General features: G+C 40.6%; 1 protein-coding gene across 2 annotated transcripts in view; it reads right to left on the reverse strand.

Annotated features, from left to right (window-relative positions):
• LOC122671758 (vacuolar protein sorting-associated protein 52 A-like) overlaps positions 1 to 21,663 on the reverse strand; it is a 70,559-nt gene that overhangs the window by 41,690 nt on the left and 7,206 nt on the right. For both annotated transcript variants that reach the window (XM_043869171.1, XM_043869170.1), the window contains exons 4-6: positions 17,355 to 17,450; positions 11,223 to 11,324; positions 9,991 to 10,074 (exon numbers count right to left, since the gene is read on the reverse strand). In XM_043869171.1, the coding sequence (XP_043725106.1) occupies positions 9,991 to 10,074; positions 11,223 to 11,324; positions 17,355 to 17,450 (282 nt within the window). The remainder of the gene's footprint in view (positions 1 to 9,990; positions 10,075 to 11,222; positions 11,325 to 17,354; positions 17,451 to 21,663) is intronic.

The following is a 21,663-nucleotide window of genomic DNA, read 5'->3' on the forward strand; positions in this document are numbered from 1 at the left end:
AAAGCAATAGGGCGGCTGATTGTTTGGCAAACCTTGCTTGCGACTCTGGGTCATCTAACATCTTCCATCAGGACTTCCTCCCTTCCGGGATGCTCCAGGATATTCTTCGAGAGGACAAGGCTGGACTGCCGATTCTCAAGAAATAGCACTTGTGTTTTTGTTCCCCTTGTTGGGGGAAGGAGTGGCAGTAAGATCTTAAGTGTGTTGGCTCAATGGGTTGGGGTAAGGTGGTATGTCCCCCCCATGTATTCTTTATTATTTTCTCGGATTATCAATAAACTTTTAGGGGCTGGCCCAGGTCCCAGGTAATATTCGGGTTTTTTTTAATATAAAAAAATAAAAATAAAAAAAAAGGAAGCAAAGTAAAGGCTTGGTGGCCTTTGATGAATGAAATTTAGTTGATTTAGTTTTAGATGTTGTTGCCTCTTTTGTATCTTTCCTCTTCCCCCCACGATTTCTCTTTCCCTTTCTCTCTCACCCATTGATCTCCTCTCTTCTCACACTTTTTCTCCTTTACTTCCATCAATTTGACCCACCACAGCAGATCCATCCACCGATCTGCATCAACTTGGTATCAGAGCTAAACCTGGTTGTGTTATGGATCCCTACAACAGGTTTATTTTCTTTCAAGAACTTCAACGAAATGGGGAACCCTTGCAAATAGTTTGTTAGAATCTTGCCCAGTGTTGAAGGCAAGAGGAATTACAGAGTTGGATGCCGCTGCCCTCGCCCGAACGACCAGATGCTTCCTTCGACAACTTGATCTCAGTCATTGAATAGTAGGTGGAAGAGCAAGAAGACAAGTCACCAACGATGGAAGATGAAACAGATATTGCTGAAGATCAATCCATGGAGGAATATACAATGGTTGATCTTTGATCGAACCAGTTGAGTTTTTGCTTCCACGTTGCACCTTCAACAACGAGTTCTGTATCACTGATTTCGTCGTGTCGGATCATGGACTGATGATCGTCAATTTCACTAAATCAAGGAGGATGGATGCTGATCATATGTTGAAGACCCTCCTGTTATACAAACCTCGAGGGCGAGTTTTTCTAACAAGGGGAGAATGATGCAGGAGCATGATCACCACCATTGGATGTGGTTTGATCTTTTATTTTGGGCTTGTTTTGATAGTATTTGGTTATGTGCTTTTGTTTAAGTGTTTTTATATGTAATGGGCTCAATTGTAAGGTCCAAATTTATGTTCATAGGAAGTCACGAAATTAGTATTTTAATTAGGTAGTTAGTATCAGTAGTGGGGCCCATTAGCTATTAGTTAGGAAGTTATCTTACTAGATAGCTGTCAATCACTTTGGGGCCCAATTCTGGTAGTTATGAGTCTCTTTAGTTTCTTAGAATTTAGTCAACCTATGACTCTTACCATTTGTAGGAGTTTCCTACTTTGGTTTATCTTTAAGTTCCTAAATTGTTTGTGTCATAATAATTGAGTTAAGTTACGATTCTACCAAAAGTAGCCAAGACTCGGGAGGTTTCCTTTCTAAATCACTTTAATACAGCCACTTAGCCAATCAATGGGGCGTTTTAGGAGTCATTTTTTTATTTAATATCTGTTTTCTGTTTTCTGTTTTCTGTTTTCAGCACTATAAAGCAATGTTAAGGCTTGGTGGCCTCCGTACGATTTGGTGAATGAATTTTTTTTTTTTTTTTTGGTGAATAAAAATTCATTAACAAAGAGAAAGAATACAGGAATCCCCCAGAATTCAGGGGGAGAAAAGAAAAGAAGAGAACATCCTACAATCCATAGGGCTAACCGACACCCTAGGGGGAAGGGGAGAAGAGAGAAGAGGGGAGACCCCAGGAAGCAACAATGAGCCTGTTCCTTGGGAAGTTCACACAAGGGGGAGGGGGGGAAGGGGAGAAGGATTTGGAGCTGACATCCAGAGAGATGAAATCACAAATCCGTCTGAAAGACCTAGAGTTGGTACTCCATCTCCTAATGTTACGCTCATAGTTGTCAAGGCGTCGCCTGGCATCCAAGCAGAAATCTTGGGGGCAAGGCGCTTCGCGCTTTATTGTTAAGGCTCTATTATTTTTTTATGTTTTATTCTATCTGTTATGTTTCTATTGGGTTGTGTACATTATTACTGTACACTGTTTTACACCGAATCACCTAAAGGAAAAAATATATCAAATGAAACCCTCAACTCTGGCTACCCCTGGTCTCACGCCTTCGCTCAAGGGAAGAAATGAAACCCTCTATTCCTGCCCCAGCTCTCGCCCCCAGCGACTCCAGCGACCACGAACTAGGCTCCGATGATCCTGTAAGTTCTTCTTCCCCTCCTCCGACCTTGACTATTCTCTGTTTTTTTTTCCTTTTCTTTATTCTGATTGTTTTTCTGCTCGAGAACCTGGCTCCGATGCTGACTGCAACCTCAGATTTTCTCCCATAAGTTCTCTTCCTCTCTTTTGCGATTTTTTTCTCTGCTTCTTCTTCTTCTCTGTTTGTATTTTTTTTTTCTTTGTTCTTCTTCTTCCCCTCCTCCAACCTCGACTATTCTCTGTTTTTTTTTTCTTTTCTTTATTCTAATTGTTTTTCTGCTCAAGCTCCAGCGACCACAAACCTGGCTCCGGTGACAACTGCAACCTTAGATTTTCTCCAGTAAGTTCTCTTCCTTTCTTTTGCGATTTTTTTCTCTGTTCTTCCTCTTCGTATTGTTATCCATTTTTTTTTCATTGTTCTTTTCCTCCTCCAACATCGATTCGTCTGTTGAGTTTTTTTTTTCCTTTTTCTCTATCCTGCTGTTTCTTGACCAGCGGCACCTTGATTGCAGTAGGTTCTTCTTCCCGTTCATCTTCTCCTCCTCCTGCACCTTTTTTTCCCTTTGTTCTTCTACTGTACCTATGCTGTAAAGTGTAATGGGCTGTTAAATTAGCATATATTAATAGATTTTTCTTCCCGTTCATCTTTGTTTCTTTATATTTATAATTCTGTTTTATATGTTGTGATGGTCTTAATTTATTCATTTGTTTTTTTTCAATTAATATTGCAATATGTTTATAATTTAGCATCTTGGTTCTTATTTTAGTTACTTCTTAAATCTTAATTATTACTTGTTTTTTTAATGAAAATATTACAATTTGTTATGCTATTAGACTATTTTAGTTGTAAATATAAGTATATAACTAATATATTAAAAAAATAATAATGGAATGCAATTTAGACCACCTAGGCACCGCTTAGGCGCCGCCTAAGCGCTTAAGCGCTTAGGAAGCACCTCAAATGCCTTGGATCACTTAGCGCCTTGACAACCATGGTTGCGCTCCATCCAAATATGCGAAATGGTAGCCCCATAAGCCAACAAGCCAATTCTATCACAGTGCGAGTTACCCCCAAAAGATTGGAGGATCCACTTCCACTCTCTGTGAAAAGGCAGAATCCTTCTTCTAGCCCAGCATTTGATGAGGATTCCAGATCAAATAGTAGCCGAAAAAGTGCATTCGAAGAACAGATGATCAATAGATTCTAAGCCGCTCCAACAAAGGCAGCAAGCTGGAGAGACACTTAAATGCCAATGAATGAGAAAAGTCTGAGTTGGGAGACAGTTTGTAAGAGTACGCCAAACACAAAAAATACCAAACAGCCTTGAACCAAGCAGTAGAAGGACCTCTGACTCTTATGAGATTCCAAGCTGATTTGAAGCTGAAAATACCAGAAGTCGATGGAGTCCAAGATATCAAGTCTCCAGATCTCGTTGCCCTTCTGGTCAAAGGAGGGAGAGAATTCCAAATAAAAGCAATCTGAGTGGAGGGAGGAGGGGCCCAGGATCCGGATGAGATGATGTCTGCAACTGAGGAAAACTTGTGGAGACCAACCATATAGATATCTCTTGAGCTCACTAGAGGAAGGAGGATGCCCAAGGGATGCCAATGATCAAGCCAGAGTCTGGTGGAGGATCCATCAGCAATCTTGGTAGAAACAGCCCCAAGGGCAAAGTGCCTATATTTGAGGCTGTTTTTCCAGACCCAAGAAGCATCCGGAGAGCTGGAAACGGTCCAAATTGAATCTCTTTGAAGAAGCCCTGAATAAATCCAATCGACCCATATGTTGTTGTGCTTGGATGCAATTTTCCAGATGAGTTTGAGAATCCCAGCCATGTTGACTTCTTTGATTCTTTTTAACCCAAGCCCCCCTTCTTTCTTGGGCAGGCAAACAAAGGACCAGCTAATAGGCCAGAGGAATCTAGATGATTCAGTACCTTTCCACAGATAGGCACACATGGGAGCTTCAATAGCTTTGATGATGGAATGGGGGAGAGCGAAGGTGCCGAACCAATAGATGTAGGAGGATTGCATGAGTGCATGACTGAAAGGATCAGCTCAAGGCGGTCGACATAGGAGAGAAGATTTCCTTTCCAAAGCTGGAGCTTTTTGCAAAGGAGCTCAAGGAATGGGGTGCAGTGGTGACTGGTGAGCCGAGAGCCTGGCAGGGATGAGGGGGAGACCCAAATATTTCACAGGAAGCTGCCCAAAAGGGAACCCAGTTTTCTCTTGTAAAAGGAGCTTATTTTGCTCAGCGATACCAGCCACAAACAGAAGTGATTTTTGCGGGTTAATCTTGAGGCCTGACATACTTTCAAACAGAGATAGGCAGCCCAGAGTAGTCTCAATCAAGCCCAAGTCAGATTTGGAGAATATCATGAGATCATCGGCAAAGGCAAGGTGGGTGATCTTGAGATCCTTGCATTTGGACAAGGGGGTGATAAGCCGCTGATCAGTTTTGCATTGAATCTCTCTTGAAAGCACTTCCAAAGCAAGGGTTAAAATGAAAGGGGACAAGGGGCATCCTTGCCTGATTTCAATAGTGGAAGAGAAGAACCCAGCCGGGCTACCGTTGACCAGCACCGAGAAATGAGGAGTAGAGATGCAAGGGTAAACCCAGTTAACAAATATTGGAGGGAACCCCATCATATTCATGACCTTGACAATAAAATCCCATTTAAGAGAGTAGAAGGCTTTACGCAAGTCAATCTTCATAAGGGAAGCAGAGGGGTGATTCTTACCATCAAAACCGCAAACAGCTCATTGCAGAGAAGAATGTTGTCTGAGATGCTTCTACCAGCAATAAAAGCTGATTGGCTGGAGCTGACAAAAGAATCAATGGCCACATTGATCCTGTTAGCAAGAACCTTGGCAATAAACTTGTAGAGCAAGTTGCATAAGGCAATGGGTCTAAAATCAGACATGGTGGAGGCCCCTTCTTTTTTAGTTGGCTTACTTTAGAGGTTGTTGCCTCTTTTGTCTCTCTCCTCTTCCCCCAATGATTTCTCTTTACCTTCTCTCTCCTCTGTCTCTCTCACCCATCGATTTCCTCTCTTCTCCTTTCTTCCATCAATTTGACCTACCACAGCTCTCTCTTCAGTTGACAAATTGATCTCAGTCGTTGAACAGTGAGTGGAAGAGCAAGAAAACAAGCCACCGGCGATGGAAGACGAAGTGGTTTCAGTTACTGCTGAAGAGTCACCCATGGAGGAATATACAATGTTTGATCTTCTGATCGAACCAGTTGAGTTTGTGCTTCCCACGTTGCAACTTCAACAACGAGTTCTGTATCGCTGATTTCGTGCCGTTGGATCATGGTTTAATCGTCAATTTCATTAGATCAAGGATGGTTGATGCTAATTGTATGTTGAAAAGCCTCCTGTTATACAAAACTCAAGGATAAGTTTTTTTTTTTTTTTAAACAAGGGGAGAATAATGCAGGAGCATTATCACCACCATTGGATGTGGTTTGATCTTTTATCTTGGGCCAATTCTGATAGTATTTGGTTATGGTTTTTTGTTTTAATTATTTTTATATGTAATGGGCTCATTTATAAGGTTCAAACTTTAGGTCCAAAAGATGTACATAAAATTAGTATTTTAATTAGGTAATAAGTATTAGTAGCGGGGCCAATCAGCTATCAGTTAGGAAGTTATGATATTAGATAGCTTTCAATCACTTGTGGGCCCAATTTTGGTTGTTTGGAGTTTTCTCTTTAATTTCTTAGAGTTTGGTCCACCTAGGACTATTACAGTTTGTAGGAGTTTCCTACTTGGGTTTTTCTTTAAGTTCCTTAATTTTTTGGGTGTCTTTCTTAATAATTGAGTTAAATTAGGATTCTACCAAAGGTGGCCAACGACTAAGGAGGTTTATTTTCTATTTGCCTTAGTTTTCATCATTGATTGAGCCACTTTAGGACAGCCACTTCAGCCAATCGATGGGGGAGGTTTAGGAATCCTTTTTATGACTTCTTATTTCTGTTTTCAGTACTATAAAGCAATGTAAAGTCTTGGTGACCTCCCAACGATTTGATGAATGAAATATAACTGTTTTAGTTTAAAGGTTGTTGCCTCTTTTGTCTCTCCTTTTCCCCCAACGATTTCTCTTTTTCTTCCATCTATCTGACCCACCAAAGCAGATCCATCCAGCGATGACCGATCTGCATTAATCATCACCCCAGTTTGACCCAATGGCCCATACATAGTTCACAAGCCCCAGACTAAAGAGCCCACCTCTGCTGGGTCCAGGCATATCCATATATGGATTAGGGCCCACAAGAACCAAAAGATACCTTGCATTTGAATTCACAATAACACCTTGTGACATGATTTGGACACTCAGCAGCACTTGAGGCTTACATGTCTTTCAACCAGAATCACAGAAGCTGAGGATTGGATGATGTAGATCGAGGGGGAAGAACCAGCCAAGCCCAGTCAAGCATTATTATTTTTTTTTTCTGCCCATCCATTCAAGGGTGTTCAGGCCCATATTCTGCCCCCATAATGTGGCCATCGACTTACGACAAGGCAAGGTTCGAGAACTCGGGTCTCGGTGGCATCTCGGCTAGGCCAGAAACCGAGTCGAGCCGAGATCTCGCCGAGATCTCGGCGAGTTGGTGCAAATTTTTTTTTTTTGGACTCGGACCCCCAACTCGGTGGGTTGTACACATATTTTGGGTCTGAAACTTGGTATCCAGCCTATTTCAGGCCATTTAAACACAATGGCATGCCCAGATTTGCCAAAAAACAAGTCCAAATATGAGTTTCACTTTGGACCATAGGTTGGTAGGCGACGAGTCGTACTAAAAGTCTAAAACAACATAATCTATATATAATTTAGTAAAACATAGCAAATTAGCAATCAAAACATTCTAATTAGCACACATCAATCAAAACATTCAAATAAAATGTACATTACATCAATGTTCACTTAATTTGTTACATAAAATGAGATTGAACAAGAAATTCATCCCTATATCGATCCACATATAATTCCCATGTCATGGAATTGCTATAGTGTTGCAAATAGTGTGACACAGCTTCCATATAAGTCTTCTGATCAACATATACCAATCTCCCTATCTTAGGGTACATGGGAGGCTGTTGGTATGAGGTGTAAGATCCACTGCTACTGTCATATTGAGTTTGAGGCATGTATGACTGGTTTGGGACTAGGAATGTATGCCCAACACCTGACCTAGAGCTTTGACTGTCATACTCAGCTGCTGACTGCCCATACTGACCATAGGCACTATAATCAGAACCGGTGCTCTGCTGGCCATAGTCATAGCCATGATGATGCTGAGATGATTGCCATGACTGATGCTCACTAGTAGTATCTATACTCATGCTTCCGAAACTTGTAAGCATGGTGTTCATACTGCTGTTGTCCTCCTCCTGAGCATATGACAGATGTGAGTGTTTGCTGTTTCCGAAAACACCTTTGAAATCTTGCAAATAGGTGATGATGCTCCAAATTGGCACTTGAATCTTCACTTTGGCACTTCAATCTAACTCTAAACAGTGCATTCCATCCAACAATCGAAAGAAAGAAGAAGAAATTTGAAGGAGAGGTTTTTTCCCCTTGGTTTAGAGCCTAAGAACTTCTGTTCCTGCTCTCTCTTATGTTGGAAATGGTTTTTGGGTGAAAATTGGGCTAAATACAACTAACTAGCATCTTTGGGCCCAACCGAGATCTCGCCGAGATCTCGCCGAGATCTCTGCGAGATATTGGTTTTTTTGTACTAAAAAAACCATGATTTTCACCTTCGAGATATCACCGAGATCTCGGCGAGATCTCGGCGAGATCTCGCGAGTTCTCGAACCTTGCGACAAGGGTGGGGATTTTTGACTGATTATGTGGGCCCCAATATGCCTTGCATAGCAAAGGATTTCCAGAAGTCGTATGAAGAGTTGTGGGACCCATATCCAATTTGCATGGAGAAGAATTGGGGAATATTTTTTCCAGATTTGGTGGGACCCATTCTGGACTTGCATGGAGTCTTTTAGAAGATCCTTTTTTTTTTGGGCGAATAGAAGATCTTAGTTTTATTAAATTCTATTCTTGTAATTGGCTATTAGATAGATTTTATTTAGTTTCTATTGCTATTCTCTTGACCAGAAATTTAATTGTTATTATGAGGAGTTACGACTTTAATTTCTATTTTTGTAAGAGTCAGCCTTTAGTAATAAAATAGAGGGGGCTGTTACAGCTCCCTACGGTTCAGATGTTTGAAAATTTGGCTTTGCCATTGAGTGCTGTGAGAGGCAGTCTATGGTGTGAGACCATTGGTGAGAGACCAAGATCTGTGCGAGACAGACCATATTCCCCACTTCTTCCCCTTCTTCTCTATTTCCCTTTTCAGTTTCTAATTCATTAAATCTGCAACCAGTGATTTATTAAGAGATATCAAGACCACCTTTGCCACTGCTGCTGCTATAGTGTTATCCCTACCAGATTGTTCCATCGATATTCAAAGAGTACTGGAGTTAGAGGACTGATCAACCAACGCTGTGGCACCCTGGGCTTTGAGAATCCTGCAGCTGACGGCTGTAATCTTAGGTTCTGCAACTCAAGATCTGGACATTAAGTTCAAACCATATTTTGGGGGTATTCCAACTTTCCTAGGTTCTTCCTTCGATACTGGCTTCGGGTCTATCCATTGGCTGAAAGTTATATGGTCCGTAAGTTTCTAAATCTGAGATCGAGTTTCTATTTTGAACAAGTGTCCATACTGGCAATCCAGCCATCATCTGAGGCTGATTTTCTGAAGTGATTAAGAGCACAGTACCCCCTTCTTCGACTGTAATTTCAACCCCACCACTGAAGCCAATCGACTGCCGCTGTTAGAGTTTCATTAGTTGCTATTTTTGGACGGTGCTGCAACTTCAATTCTGCCCATTGGTTTATGTTGATGCTACTAATACATGTTTCTGCTCTTGTTGAGTAGGCGTTCTGTTATTAGTTGGAAATAAATAGCTGTGCTGATGTGAAGTTATTGCTAGGTTGCTAATTCTGAAACCTAGTTGCTAATTTGGTTTTCGTACGGTATCTTTCCATCCTACCGTCGGATTGAAATCAACTCATGAGATATTGAAGACTGTAAGATTTATTAATGCTGTTAATTTGGATCTGATCAGACTTGTAATTTGGGTTAATCTAGGTGTTCAAGCTGCTGATCTGTAAGCCCTCCGATCTGCTGATTGGATTCTGATCTCTATGATACTGTTACAGTGAATCCCATCATTGGAACTCACCTAAGGAGCTCCAAAAGTGGACAAGAGAATGGAAATTGTTGTGGTTATAGTAGGGAAAATTATGGCCAATAGACGTGTGAGTCAGAAAAAATTAAAGCTGGATATCCTATGGGATTCTATTAGGCCCACTGATTATAAGTTAACAAAGTGTAGTTAAGACTTAAGAATGAGCTGATGAGGAGAATGAACTCTGAGATGAAAAGGTACCAGCTATGTCCTCGTGAGCAATGAGACATATAAATTTGCAATTGCTCTTATGATCCCAAACAGCTTTAACAAAGCAACTAAAGATAGGAAATAAAGACTATTTGCACCGTTGATTTATCTTCATGTGCTAGATGGTTTCTCTTACATTCCTTCGCTCCTTAATAATGAGTATTTTATATAAGAAATAATACAAGCACCATAAATGTAAAAGATACAATTTAACAAAATATCATGTAGGCATACCTTGCGATTCTTCAGCTTCAGACCCATATCCATGGACTTCTCCTGAAGGCTTTTTATTTCTGAACTTATAGAACCAATCTCAGCCTAGCACAAGATTTCTGTAAATACTAATGATTTCAACAATAAGAGATCCAATTACTCAGGCAGAGTACAATTTGAAGAGGAATAATGATCAATCTTGTTTCTTTATATCAAATATTAAGGCTGAACAATGAAATGAAGAGACAAATGATGAACGAAGTTGACAGAAATGGATCGAATTTGTTGACCAATGACAAGCAATTCTTTTTCAACTAATTCAGTTATTTCCATGCATCAGGCAATAGGAAAGCCAAAAACCTGAAAGTAATCTATATTTTTCTGTATTTTTAATTAGATTAACCATACAAACATATTCTTAACACAGCATCGGTTTTAATAACGAAAAATCATATTTTTATTAAAATAATAGTATGAAAGCTGCTGGGCAAGGCACCCAGCATCAAATATACAACAAAGATCAGAAAAAAATAAGAGAAATAGGACAACCATTGTCCTTATTAACAAGAAAACATATTACAACTTGTAATAGTTGTAAAGCAAAATGATTGTTAAATTAATTATATGTTGGGGTGCGGGGGGAGGGGGGTTTGGGGGGATGGGGAAGAAACAATTTCAGTTTCAACTCCTGTTCAAACAAATAAATCACGAGCAAGTATAAACAACATAATTGTTTCAACCATGCAATCAATAACATGTAAATGTAAACATTACTATGCCCAGTGACCCCTAAAGCCATCTTTATACTGCACAATCTGCCATGCCATGTGGCATTATGTGTGAGGGTCCATGTGATAGAGGACCTCGAACCCATCCCATTGGCCAAGTTCCAGCCCCAAACAGGTAGCGTAAGTGCCTTAAAAGTAAGTTTAAAGTTACAAAAGAATTAAAGAAATGTAATTTATTCCATTACATTTAAAATGGCATTCTTGTAATTTATGAAACTTTAAACTCACTTTTAAGGCACTTCCAATGCTTGTTTCGGGCTGAAATGTGACAAGTGAGATGGGTGCGAGGTCCTCTATCACATGGACCCAACCATGTACTTCCACATGGTAGGCTGTTAAGTATAAGGTCATTTTAAATGTCACTAGGCCTAAAATGACATTTAGAAACTCCGATTTACTTTTATTCCGCATGCAAATCAATGGAAGTTAAAAATGTCAAGAAAACACCAACAGGTATGGCTATACCTGAAATCCACTGAGAAGGGTTTCCATCTGGGATAAAATACTGTCACAATCACGAATTTGATCATGAAGGGAAACTAAATTGTCACTTTCCTTTATGTACTCCTGAATAATTGGATGGTACAAGACATATGTTAGTGCACAGCTTTTTCACAAGAAAAAATGCTTATTAAATAAAAATTCAAAAAGCATTTATACAGGTTACTTGAACAAAAGCTAATTCAATAAATGAAGGAGAACTAGCATCTAAATTAAAGTTCAGGTTCATCTCATAACCAAAATTAAGAAACCACCTCACAACAACACAAACCATCAAGAGCACTTAACCCATAACCAATCCACCCCCACCAACAACCTCCAAAAACTATCAAACAGAAAAGAGGTTAAACCAAGAGGGGAAAGTAGTTACTAGCAGTCTTCCTCTTTCCTCTATTATCTTCTACTCCCACCATTGATCTGCAATCCGAAATGTCGGCCTGTTTGTTTGCTTCAACAATATGTTTCTTCTTTGGTCCAAGCGAAGAACAGAAAGCAGGGAACAACACTTGGTGAAGTCCACCAACTCTGATAATACATCCACATTATACAACTTAAACGCAACAGGTCTGTGAAACATGAGCAGGTGGGCCAACCGAATACAGGCCTGGCAGCAGTTTTTAGCACGTCCGGTCCCGGACGTCAAACCTGAGGCATCTGTGGCTAAGGAAGCATCTCAGATGGGATATAAGGGCTAGTAAGTGCTTCCCCAACACTATTTGTAAAGTGTTTAGGGCCTTTCAGCTATGGAGATTAAAGGGAATTGAAAATGCCTCCACTTGGTTCCAGGTCCCACTTTTTTCTAAATCTCTTTTGCACATAGTATAAGTATAGTAGGCCTTACCTAATAAAATACTTGACTTATTTACAAAAAGAATAATTTCTTGCGCTTTTTGTTAAGGTTGTAGATAAATTTCACTTGGCATAAAGGAGAGATGCAGATAACTGTTTTTATTCAGTAATGGGCAAAAAAATCCATATGAAGGTTTCCCTGTACATGGTCCACCGAAATTATGCCAAGTAGAAGGCTGAGTAATTCCAACTGTAGCATAGATAGGCCACACTCTGGATTCGACAAGTGTCAAATATCAGAGTCACATTCACCACATACCCTCCCCATGTATTCTCATTCTCCCTACTATTTTCAGCCACCCATTTTTACTCAATCATTTCTAAAGTTGAAACCTTTTAAAGGATTTCCAAAGTATATTTTTCCATATGAACTATGCTGTTGAGCCTGAAACTTGGCATGTGAATAAGGGACCATAGGCCCTATCCCTTCACAAAATTTGCACGCCACTTGATCTGCCATGTGGAAGATATTGGTGCCGTACAGGAAGCCCTTCCTATGTGGACAAGCAGGAATCCAGCAACAGTAGGAATGAAATTCTTATTTCTTTTTTGAGCCAATAAAAAACAAGTGCAGTTTAGCCCCCACATCTCACGTCTTTTCATGCTAGTACTAGGATTAATTTTGTTTGTCGTTGTGGATATATAATCAGGTCATATCTGTTTCGTTTCTATGCCTTGGTTTTCATGATCTTCTATTCTTGATGCTAGATATTCCATCAACAGACTCTTAAAGCTTTGCTCTTTAAATCTTCTATTGAAATGCTTAAATTTTATTAGGGTAAATATTGATTGGATACTTGGATGGCAGACCTTAGTTGTGCCATGTAGCATGTCAGATGGATCCCCGTTATTTTTGGCATTAACCAAGTACTAAATTGTGCCTCCCAACCGATGAGTTTCTTTAATCAAGAAACATGATCTTTTGAGATTTTTTACCAGATACCCAGAAAGATTGAATCTATCTATAGCAAAATATTACCATTCTAGACATTTATGCAAGGTCCGATTTGATCTTAGCTCTTCTAAACATATTTCCTAAAGTTCCTCCCTTGAAAATTCATTTGAAAACCATTTTTTATATTTTAATGATGAGCAACAACAAAGTTCCATTCATTCATTCAAAAAAAAAACTTATTTGTGAAGGTTTACAAGAAGGGCTGCCCTTCACGAAAAGAATCCCCCCAAAAAAATAAACAACAACCAAATATCAACATGTATTCCCCTTTATAAAATCATTCCTTAAGTAAGGAAAACCAGCTGAAAGCTAAGTAATGGCTAATGCAACCTAGGGTTCCAAAACCCTGGTGTATGTCGTTATGGGCCCACTAAAGTGATCAACATCTCAAATAGAAGGATTAATGGCAATTTCATAATTTTCAGAGAAGCTCGAGACCCTTATGGGAGAGGTTAACAGAAATAGGGACAGAATAGTACACAAATTTAAACAGGAAGGACTAATATGGAATTTCAGAAAAGATAAGATTAAAACAAATAATTTATGAAAGCAAAAGGCAGTTTGACTAATAACAGGAAGAAACTGTCCTGGTGTGCAAATAAAGGAAATAACCTACTTCTTCCTTAACACAATAAAACAGAACCCACAACCAGAATTCCTTCAAGTATCTTAACTCGCGGAGGATGAATCCAATCCAGCTGAAACTTAAGGATTACATTCCTAATCCTGAGAGCAAGGATTAAAGTATCGTGTATCGTATCGGCAGGGTGATTTTATATCGTATCGGAGATACAGTAAAGATACACATGGAAATACACTTTTGGAGCAAAAAACAGTATGAATAAGCAATATATAACATGTATCATGCATAAACACTAAAATGGGGAACGTATAACGAGAAAACTGCATTCAATTCAAATTATTAAGCTACTGGACACAAAGGAGCTAATCAACATGATTTCCTTCTGTTCCCTGCCAGCTCCATTAAATTGAATGGGAGAAATTATTTGATGTGGTCGCGGTCTTGCTTCCTTGCCATTGGTTCTCGTGGTCTTTCCGGCTACATTACAGGGACATATGTTAAGCCTATTGATGCGGGTCCTTCTCAAGATAAATGGGTGACGTCCAACTTTCTTGTGATGTCATATCTCATCAATTCCATTGATCCAGAAAACGCTGGGGTTACCTTCTTTCCGATACTGCTGCCAAAATTTGGAAGACTGCCAAGGACACTTATTCACAGGTCGGTAATACTGACCAATGTTATGAACTTCGCCAAAAAATACATGTTACCAAACAGCAGGAGTTATCGCTTTCCCAGTATTATTCCAAGCTACGTAGCATGTGGCAACAGTTGGATTTTTATGGGCCCTTTACCGCTACCTGTGATGTTGATGCTACTCCGTTTAAAAATGGGAAGATGGTCTTCGTGTCTTCGATTTCCTAGCTGGATTCAACATTGAGTTTGATCAAATTCGGGCTCATGTCCTGAATCGTGATCCCTTTCATACACTTGAGCAGGCTTATGCCATGGTGCAATCAAAGCACAGCCGTCGCAATGCTATGGTTCACCCAGTTACCCAGGAACTTTCACCTCTTTTCTGTAGTCCACATAGTTCATCTCGTGGGGGGCTTTCTCGTGGTACTGTTAATCGTTCCACTCCTGATCGTATTCCAGTAAAGTGCAATTTTTGTGGGAACTGGGAAGGAAAGACGTACAAAAGACAGGTGCTGGAAATTACATGGGTGTCCCAATGATACTCGAGAACGTGGGCAGAGTTGTTCTTCTTTAGCCAGAGCCAATCAAACTTCATATGAGGACACTGCTTCTAACCATTCACTTTCTCAAGAGGAACTCCAGCACTTACATCGTCTGTTGACCCGGCTAGAGTCATCTTCTTCATCAGCGCCATCTGCAGCTTCGGCCATCTCCCTGCCAGGGTCCTCTGACCTGCCTTCTTTGTCTTCCTTCTCTCATCCAGGTATTTCTTTTGTGGCCATAGTACCTCGGTCGTATTCAATTCCAAGATAATTGACTAAAGTGTTACTGATCATATAACCAGTTCTCCTACTCAATTTTGTCAATATTCCCCTTTATTAGGTAATAGTAAAGTTTGTGTGGCTGATGGTTCCCTTTCCCCTGTTTCTCGGAAGGGCATCATTAAGTGCACTCCTTCCTTATCCCTTTAATCTGTATTGCATGTTCCCAGATTTTCTACTAATTTACCCTCTATTAGTAGTCTTACACGAGATCTAAATTGCAAAGTAATTTTCTTTCCTATTCATTGTCTTTTCCAGGACTTGGTGACGGGTCATACGATTGGCAGTGGTAAAGTGGTTGGTGGTCTCTACTTGCTTGACAGTTCTCCATCTGCTTTGGCCTCTACTTCTGACTCTTCAGCATCTGCTTTGGGCGATCTACATATGTGGCATCGTCGGTTGGGCCACCCTCCTCTAGGCATTTTATCTACTTTATTTCCTAGTTTAGTAAAGCATTGTAATCCGAACAATTTTAATTGTGATGCTTGCATTTTCGCAAAGCAAACTAGAGTTGTTTACCCTGTTTCGGATAATAGAAGTTTAATTCCCTTTGGCTTAATCCCATCTGATGTTTGTTGCCCTACCCGTTGTGTTTCTACATCTGGTTATCGCTGGTTTGTCATGTTCATTGATTATTTCAGTCGTACCACTTGGGTGTATCTTATGCGATAGTGTAGCCCTCTATCCTCAAATGATTATGCCTGCATATAGAATGCCTTTTCCTGGGGAAGATTTCAAGTACTTGATGATGTGATAAACAGCATCCAAGTGCCCACTCTTGGGAACATGCATGAACTGGCTCACCACTCTAACTGCACCTCCATTGTGTGTTGGTTTGAAGAATATAACTCCTTGACTCCAAATCGCCCTGGAAACCCTTTCATCTCAAGTTTCTGCTTTTTCTCTTCCTCCAAAAGTGTTTGGGTGTGTCTGCTATGTTCATGTCCATAAATAAGCTCGAACAAAGCTTGATCCCAAAGCACTCAAATGTATTTTCCTTAGCTATTCAGCTTCTACTAAAGGGTATACATGCTACCACCCTTCCTCTCGAAGGCGGTTTGTCTCCAAAGATGTCACCTTCTTTGAATCTATTCCTTTCTTTTCTCTTCATCAGCATCCTCTTCAGGGGGAGAGAAATGAAAGTGAACAGGCTGCTGATGCCATTCCTTTTCTGTCTCCTTTACCTACCTCCACCTCCCCATTTCTACTTAAAATTGGAAAATACAAAGAAGTGGACGTTGTTGATGTTGATACTCATTTAGGTATTGATGCTAGCAATGAAAATGAGTTAGCTAGCAAAGAAAAAGAGTTGGTTGTGTACAAAAGAGGTGAATGCTTGAAAGGAAAGGGAAAGAAGATCTGCCAAGAGTCCTCTTTGGATCCACATTTTGAGTCTGAGTTAGATCTCCCCATTGCTCTTCGACAGGGGAAAAGAGCTTGTACTAATCCCATAGCCAAGTCCTTTTCCACTGCTCTTGCTTCTTCTTCTATTCCCAAAAGTACCCTTTACAACATAAACTCTAACACTTGCTACCTACACAGCCATGGGCAGTGATCTCTCAGTCTTCCAAAGCCTCATTTTCACATTAATCTTCATTCTTTCCTTACTAGGGTTTGAGATTGCTATCTTATTTCGTTTCAAAAGCCCTCTTTGAGATTGCAGGCTCCTTATACTAAATCAGTTTGTTTAGGTTACTTAGTTTGGTTTTAGATTGTGGTTTACTACTCTTGGATTTGGATTTGTATAGCAAGTATCCTTTTGAGGCTTTCCTTGTATATTGATTTGCTGCTTCATTCATAAATTTTATTATTAAGGTGTTACCGATCAAAAGGGCGAGTTCATGAACAGGGGAGGGGATCAAAGAGGAGTAAGAGAGGTCACTTCCCATCAAGTTCTCATTTATTTCCATGATCTTGACAAAATATGTGTGCGTCTATCACATCAATTGTATTTAAAATATTTTATAAAAAGGACGTACCCAGTGCAAGAGGCTCCCGCCATTGCGAGGTCTGGGGAGGGTCATAATGTACGCAGCCTTACCCCCTGCTTTGCGGAGAGGCTGTTTCCAGAGAATCAAACCCACGACCACTTTGGTCACAATGGAGCAACCTTACCGTTGCACCAAGGTCCACCCTCTATTTGAAATATTTTATGCATAAGAAAAAACATGTAAACTTTAAATCAAATCGAAAAGAAACAAAAAACGTTAACAAACAACTATGTTGGGCCTAGATAATTCATAAGCACCAACCTGAATCGAATTCAGTTCAACTTGCCGTACGTTGTTCTCAACACCCTTAGTGTACTCCCTTAGTTTTGTGCCTTTAGACAATATATCTGTAACAACCTATGGAACAAAAAATAATAAATCATGTAAATGATCAGAACAATGCTTTTTGAGGGAAACCATAGAATAATAGAATATTAAAATGTCACCTTTAAGCACTAAGAGTATCAGGATTATGGAAAAAAATATCACCTTCAACCAATAAGGGTATCAGGACTATTATGAGAACAAAGAACAACTAGATAAGATTAGATAATACATCAAGGTGCTGAATTTTAAATGATTGGGCTGGGTTTTGAAAATGAAATAAGTTGAGTTAATACGTTCACATATTAAGGATATCTGTAATGGGCTTATGACTAGTGTTAGACCAACTTGGGGAGAGATGAGGGAGTCCCAACCATGGACTACAAGAGGCAATGCAGAATCCAAGTATAGGCCACAGTACACTTGCAGGAGGAATAAGAAAGAGCCAGAATAGCCAGCCTGTGGTTCAGTATGGACCAATTCTGGCCCAGATTTCAAGCTCTTTCTGGTCCTGCAGTTTCAGTTCTAGTCCTACAGTTTCAGTTCTGGTCCCTCTAGGAACATATCTATCATGGGGTTTATTTAGGCTGTTATTTTCTTTATTTTATTATTATAAAGTTGTTTTAATCAGACTGGATAGAATCTATATGTTCCAGTCCTGATTTGAGTCTATTTTCTTTCTTTTCTCAGAGTCTTAGACAGTTTAGGACTCCCAATACAGCCAGCAGTTGGGGAGTTAAGAATCAGTTTTTGAGTCAGCTTTCTTTCCTTTAATGTTTCTTACTTACTCTAGCCTTTCCTTGCTCGAGTCTGAGACAGCTTTACATACAATTATAAATATAACTGTAAGAGGCCGCAGTTTCCCCATGATTTTGGTGATTGAATAAAGTTTCTTGAATGCTGGTTCTAACTTCTAAGGGGTGTCCAGATATGGATTGGACCAGCTAACCTGACCGGCTAAAACCAAAACCGGCCTGACCATCTAGTAAACCATCCAGTCTCGGGTCCAGCCTGATTAACATTCGGTCGGACTCGGCTTTTGATAATAGACTGAAGGGCACTGATCAAAACTCACCTAAACCAGTAACAACCGTAAACCACCCGAAACCGAACCAACCTTCACCAAAAAGGCCCCTAGTAATTACTCTTTTCCCAAAAAAATTCCCTGACATAAGCACTTAACCTACCAATGATTTTCCCTTTTCATCTTCGTTTTCTCATTCATCACCTACCAATGATTTTTCCTTTTCATCTTCGTTTTCTCATTCGTCCTTCCCTTTCACATAAAGCAGGAACCCTAACTTTTCCATTGGCCAATGTACAGTGCTCCTGTCTCCAAGATTCCAAGTCCCTGTTGCAGAGTGTTCCTAATTGCAGCTGTGCTTTCCGTTTTGTTTGTTGCCATCGGTCCTTGCAACTGCTAGTTTAGGCTGGAGTAGATTCATTATGACAGGGACTGTTGCTTCTTCCAATCTGGTCTCTGATGGGATCGACAATGTTTGGCAACCATTCATCATTTCACTCAAGCGGATCTTCTCATCGGAGGAGACCTGTGAGCAGACATACGGGTTCTTGCCTTGCACCACCATTGTTGGGAACCTATTCCATTCTTGATGTACCAGGTTGTCACCCCCCTTTCGAATGAAAGTGAGTTTCTGCTCGAGATCCTTGGCCCTGGTATTATCAGTGGTCTATTCCTTCCCAACCTTGGTGCCCTTCCCGATGCCATGCTTATCCTTGGTAAGATAAGAAAAAGCTTCCTTTCTTCTACACTTCCAATCGCTCTATCTCTCAAGAAAAAAAAAATCTCCCCTCCTTTTGTTTGTTTTATGCAAAGCGAAGTATTGAGCTCTGTGCTGCCTTGGCTCTCTGGATTCAGATCGGTTCTGCTTTTAACATTGCCTAAATCTTTCATCTCTGTACCATTAAGCCTGCAATCTTTGAAGATTTCTGTTTTGTTTTCTGTGTTAAGAGCTGATTTCATAAAATAAAAAAAGGGTTAGAAAATAGCTTTGTATATATTTATTAAGTTATGTAACCCGATAAGGGTACTTTGGGCATTTCCTCTGTTCTTTTGTTTCTTTATTTCTCTTCTTAGCTATCATAGTCGGCTATGAAGGGTATTCTTGTAATTCTGTCCTAATTAATGAAATCTATATAGAGTGACTGAGGAGAGACTCAACTCACTCAAGCCATTCTCTTAATTTCTGTCTTGCTAACATGGTATCAGAGCAGGACTCTAAAACCCTATTGATCTAAGGCAAAAAACCCACCTCCTTCCCTCCATTGTCTTTCCCTTCTTCCCTCCTTTCTTCAATCTTCTTTCCCTCTTCTTCGTGGTTCTTTCCCTTCACCTTAGGGCAGCACTAATGAGGTAATCTTACGATCTAGTTGCTGCCCTTCAAACCACCTCATCTTCTTCATGACATAAACCACATTATGTACGATAGTTGCTGCCCTTCTCTTTGCGGTTTTGAAGTTTTCCAGGTTTTGAAGATTCAGCCTCAATACCTGCTGTAGGATGATCTTCAGTTGATTGGAGCTTCCTTTGCAACCCTACCCAGCAACTATCAACCTTTCCCATCTCCTCTTTGCAGATCCTAACCTCTAACGACCTTTTTTCAGTTTTTTTTTTGTTCAAAAACTACCTCCAATCGATTTCTGGTTTTGGACTGCTGGGCTGCCTATTTGTACTACCTTTATTGGAGCTATTTACTACCATCACAAGCTTCCCTCAACCTCAGTTTCAGCCATTGGTTGTTCACCCTTTCAAGGCATCTCACATCTCAGCTATCGATTTCAGCATACAAGGGTGCTCAACAGGTGTTTGATGAATTGCCTCTTATAGTTCTCCTTCTCCGATTGGTGTGAAATTTTAAGAACTTCTTCCATCATCATTGAAGAGTACTCGATCAAGTTTTCAGCCTTTTTCTTTGGAGATTTCTTGGGTTACTGCTGTCACCTTTTTCAGCCATTACCTTCTTGTGTTGGTGTCTTTTGTTGGAGCATTTCTTTGAATCCTCATGACAGATTCAGACTCCTCTTCTGCAACCTCTCAGCAAGATGGGCAGCCCCGGACAGACCTCCCTTTTTCAGCCCCAATCAAGCTTGATGGTTCCAACTATCTCAAGTGGTCTCGGACCACCTATTTGACCAATACTAGTCGAGGGCTGACTAGCCATATCCTTGGGACAACCCAATGCCATCTGAGGGGTCTCCGAAGGACAAGTGGCTGTCCAATGATGCCATGGTGACATCATACCTGCTGCAATCTATACAACCGGATCTGTCCAACCACTTCATGCTTTTGGAGACAGCTTATGCGATCTGGAGTGCTGCCAAGGAGACTTATGGGCGTGTTGGAAATGCTGCCCAAGTGTATGAGATTCGCAAGAAGGCTAATGAGCTCACTCAGAAGGAGATGTCTGTCTCTACATACTATGCTACACTCAGGAGCTTGTGGCAGCAATTGGATCATTACTCTACTTATCAGCCGTCTATACCTACTGATGTTGCTACCTACCGTAAACACGTCAACAGTATTCGTGTGTACGACTTCTTGGCTGGTCTGAATGTGGAGTATGACCCTATTAGACTGCAAGTGCTGAACCAGACTCCCTTTCCTACATTGGAGCAGTCCTTTGCCATGATTCATACAATGGAGACTCGTCGAGCTGCGATGTTACACGCTCCTACTGTTGCTAGGTCTGCCCTACAGACTACTACAGACCCTGCTCCTATTGCCACTACTGACAGTGGTGATGTTGCCTCCAAAGAGCCTGTCAAGTGTGAGCATTGCCACAGGCCCTATCACACCAAGGCTCAGTATTGGAAATTACATGGGAAGCCTACTGATTTCGAGGCAAAACGAAGCTAGGGGAAGCTCAAACCAAAGGCCAATCTGACTGAAGCTACTGCTCCTACTGCTCTTATTGCTACAGTCCCTTTTACTCAGACTGGTTTCACTCAGGATGAGCTACTTGCCCTCCGTTGCCTGCTCCAGCCATCTTCCGCTGCACCTTCCACGACACCTACATCAACTGGCTCTTCCGGTTCTTACTTTGCCTCAGGTATTCCGGTCGGTGGTCATTGTGCATCGGCTGTTTCCAGTCCATGGATCATAGACTCCGGTGCCACTGACCACATGACTGGCTCCTCTCATGCATTTCATCATTATTCTCCTCCCATTCATGGAAAGGGTTCCATTCATTGCTCCCCTACCATTACCCTAAATTTTGTTTTGCAT

This window comes from Telopea speciosissima, chromosome 8, assembly GCF_018873765.1.
Source record: "Telopea speciosissima isolate NSW1024214 ecotype Mountain lineage chromosome 8, Tspe_v1, whole genome shotgun sequence".
Lineage (NCBI taxonomy): Eukaryota > Viridiplantae > Streptophyta > Magnoliopsida > Proteales > Proteaceae > Telopea > Telopea speciosissima.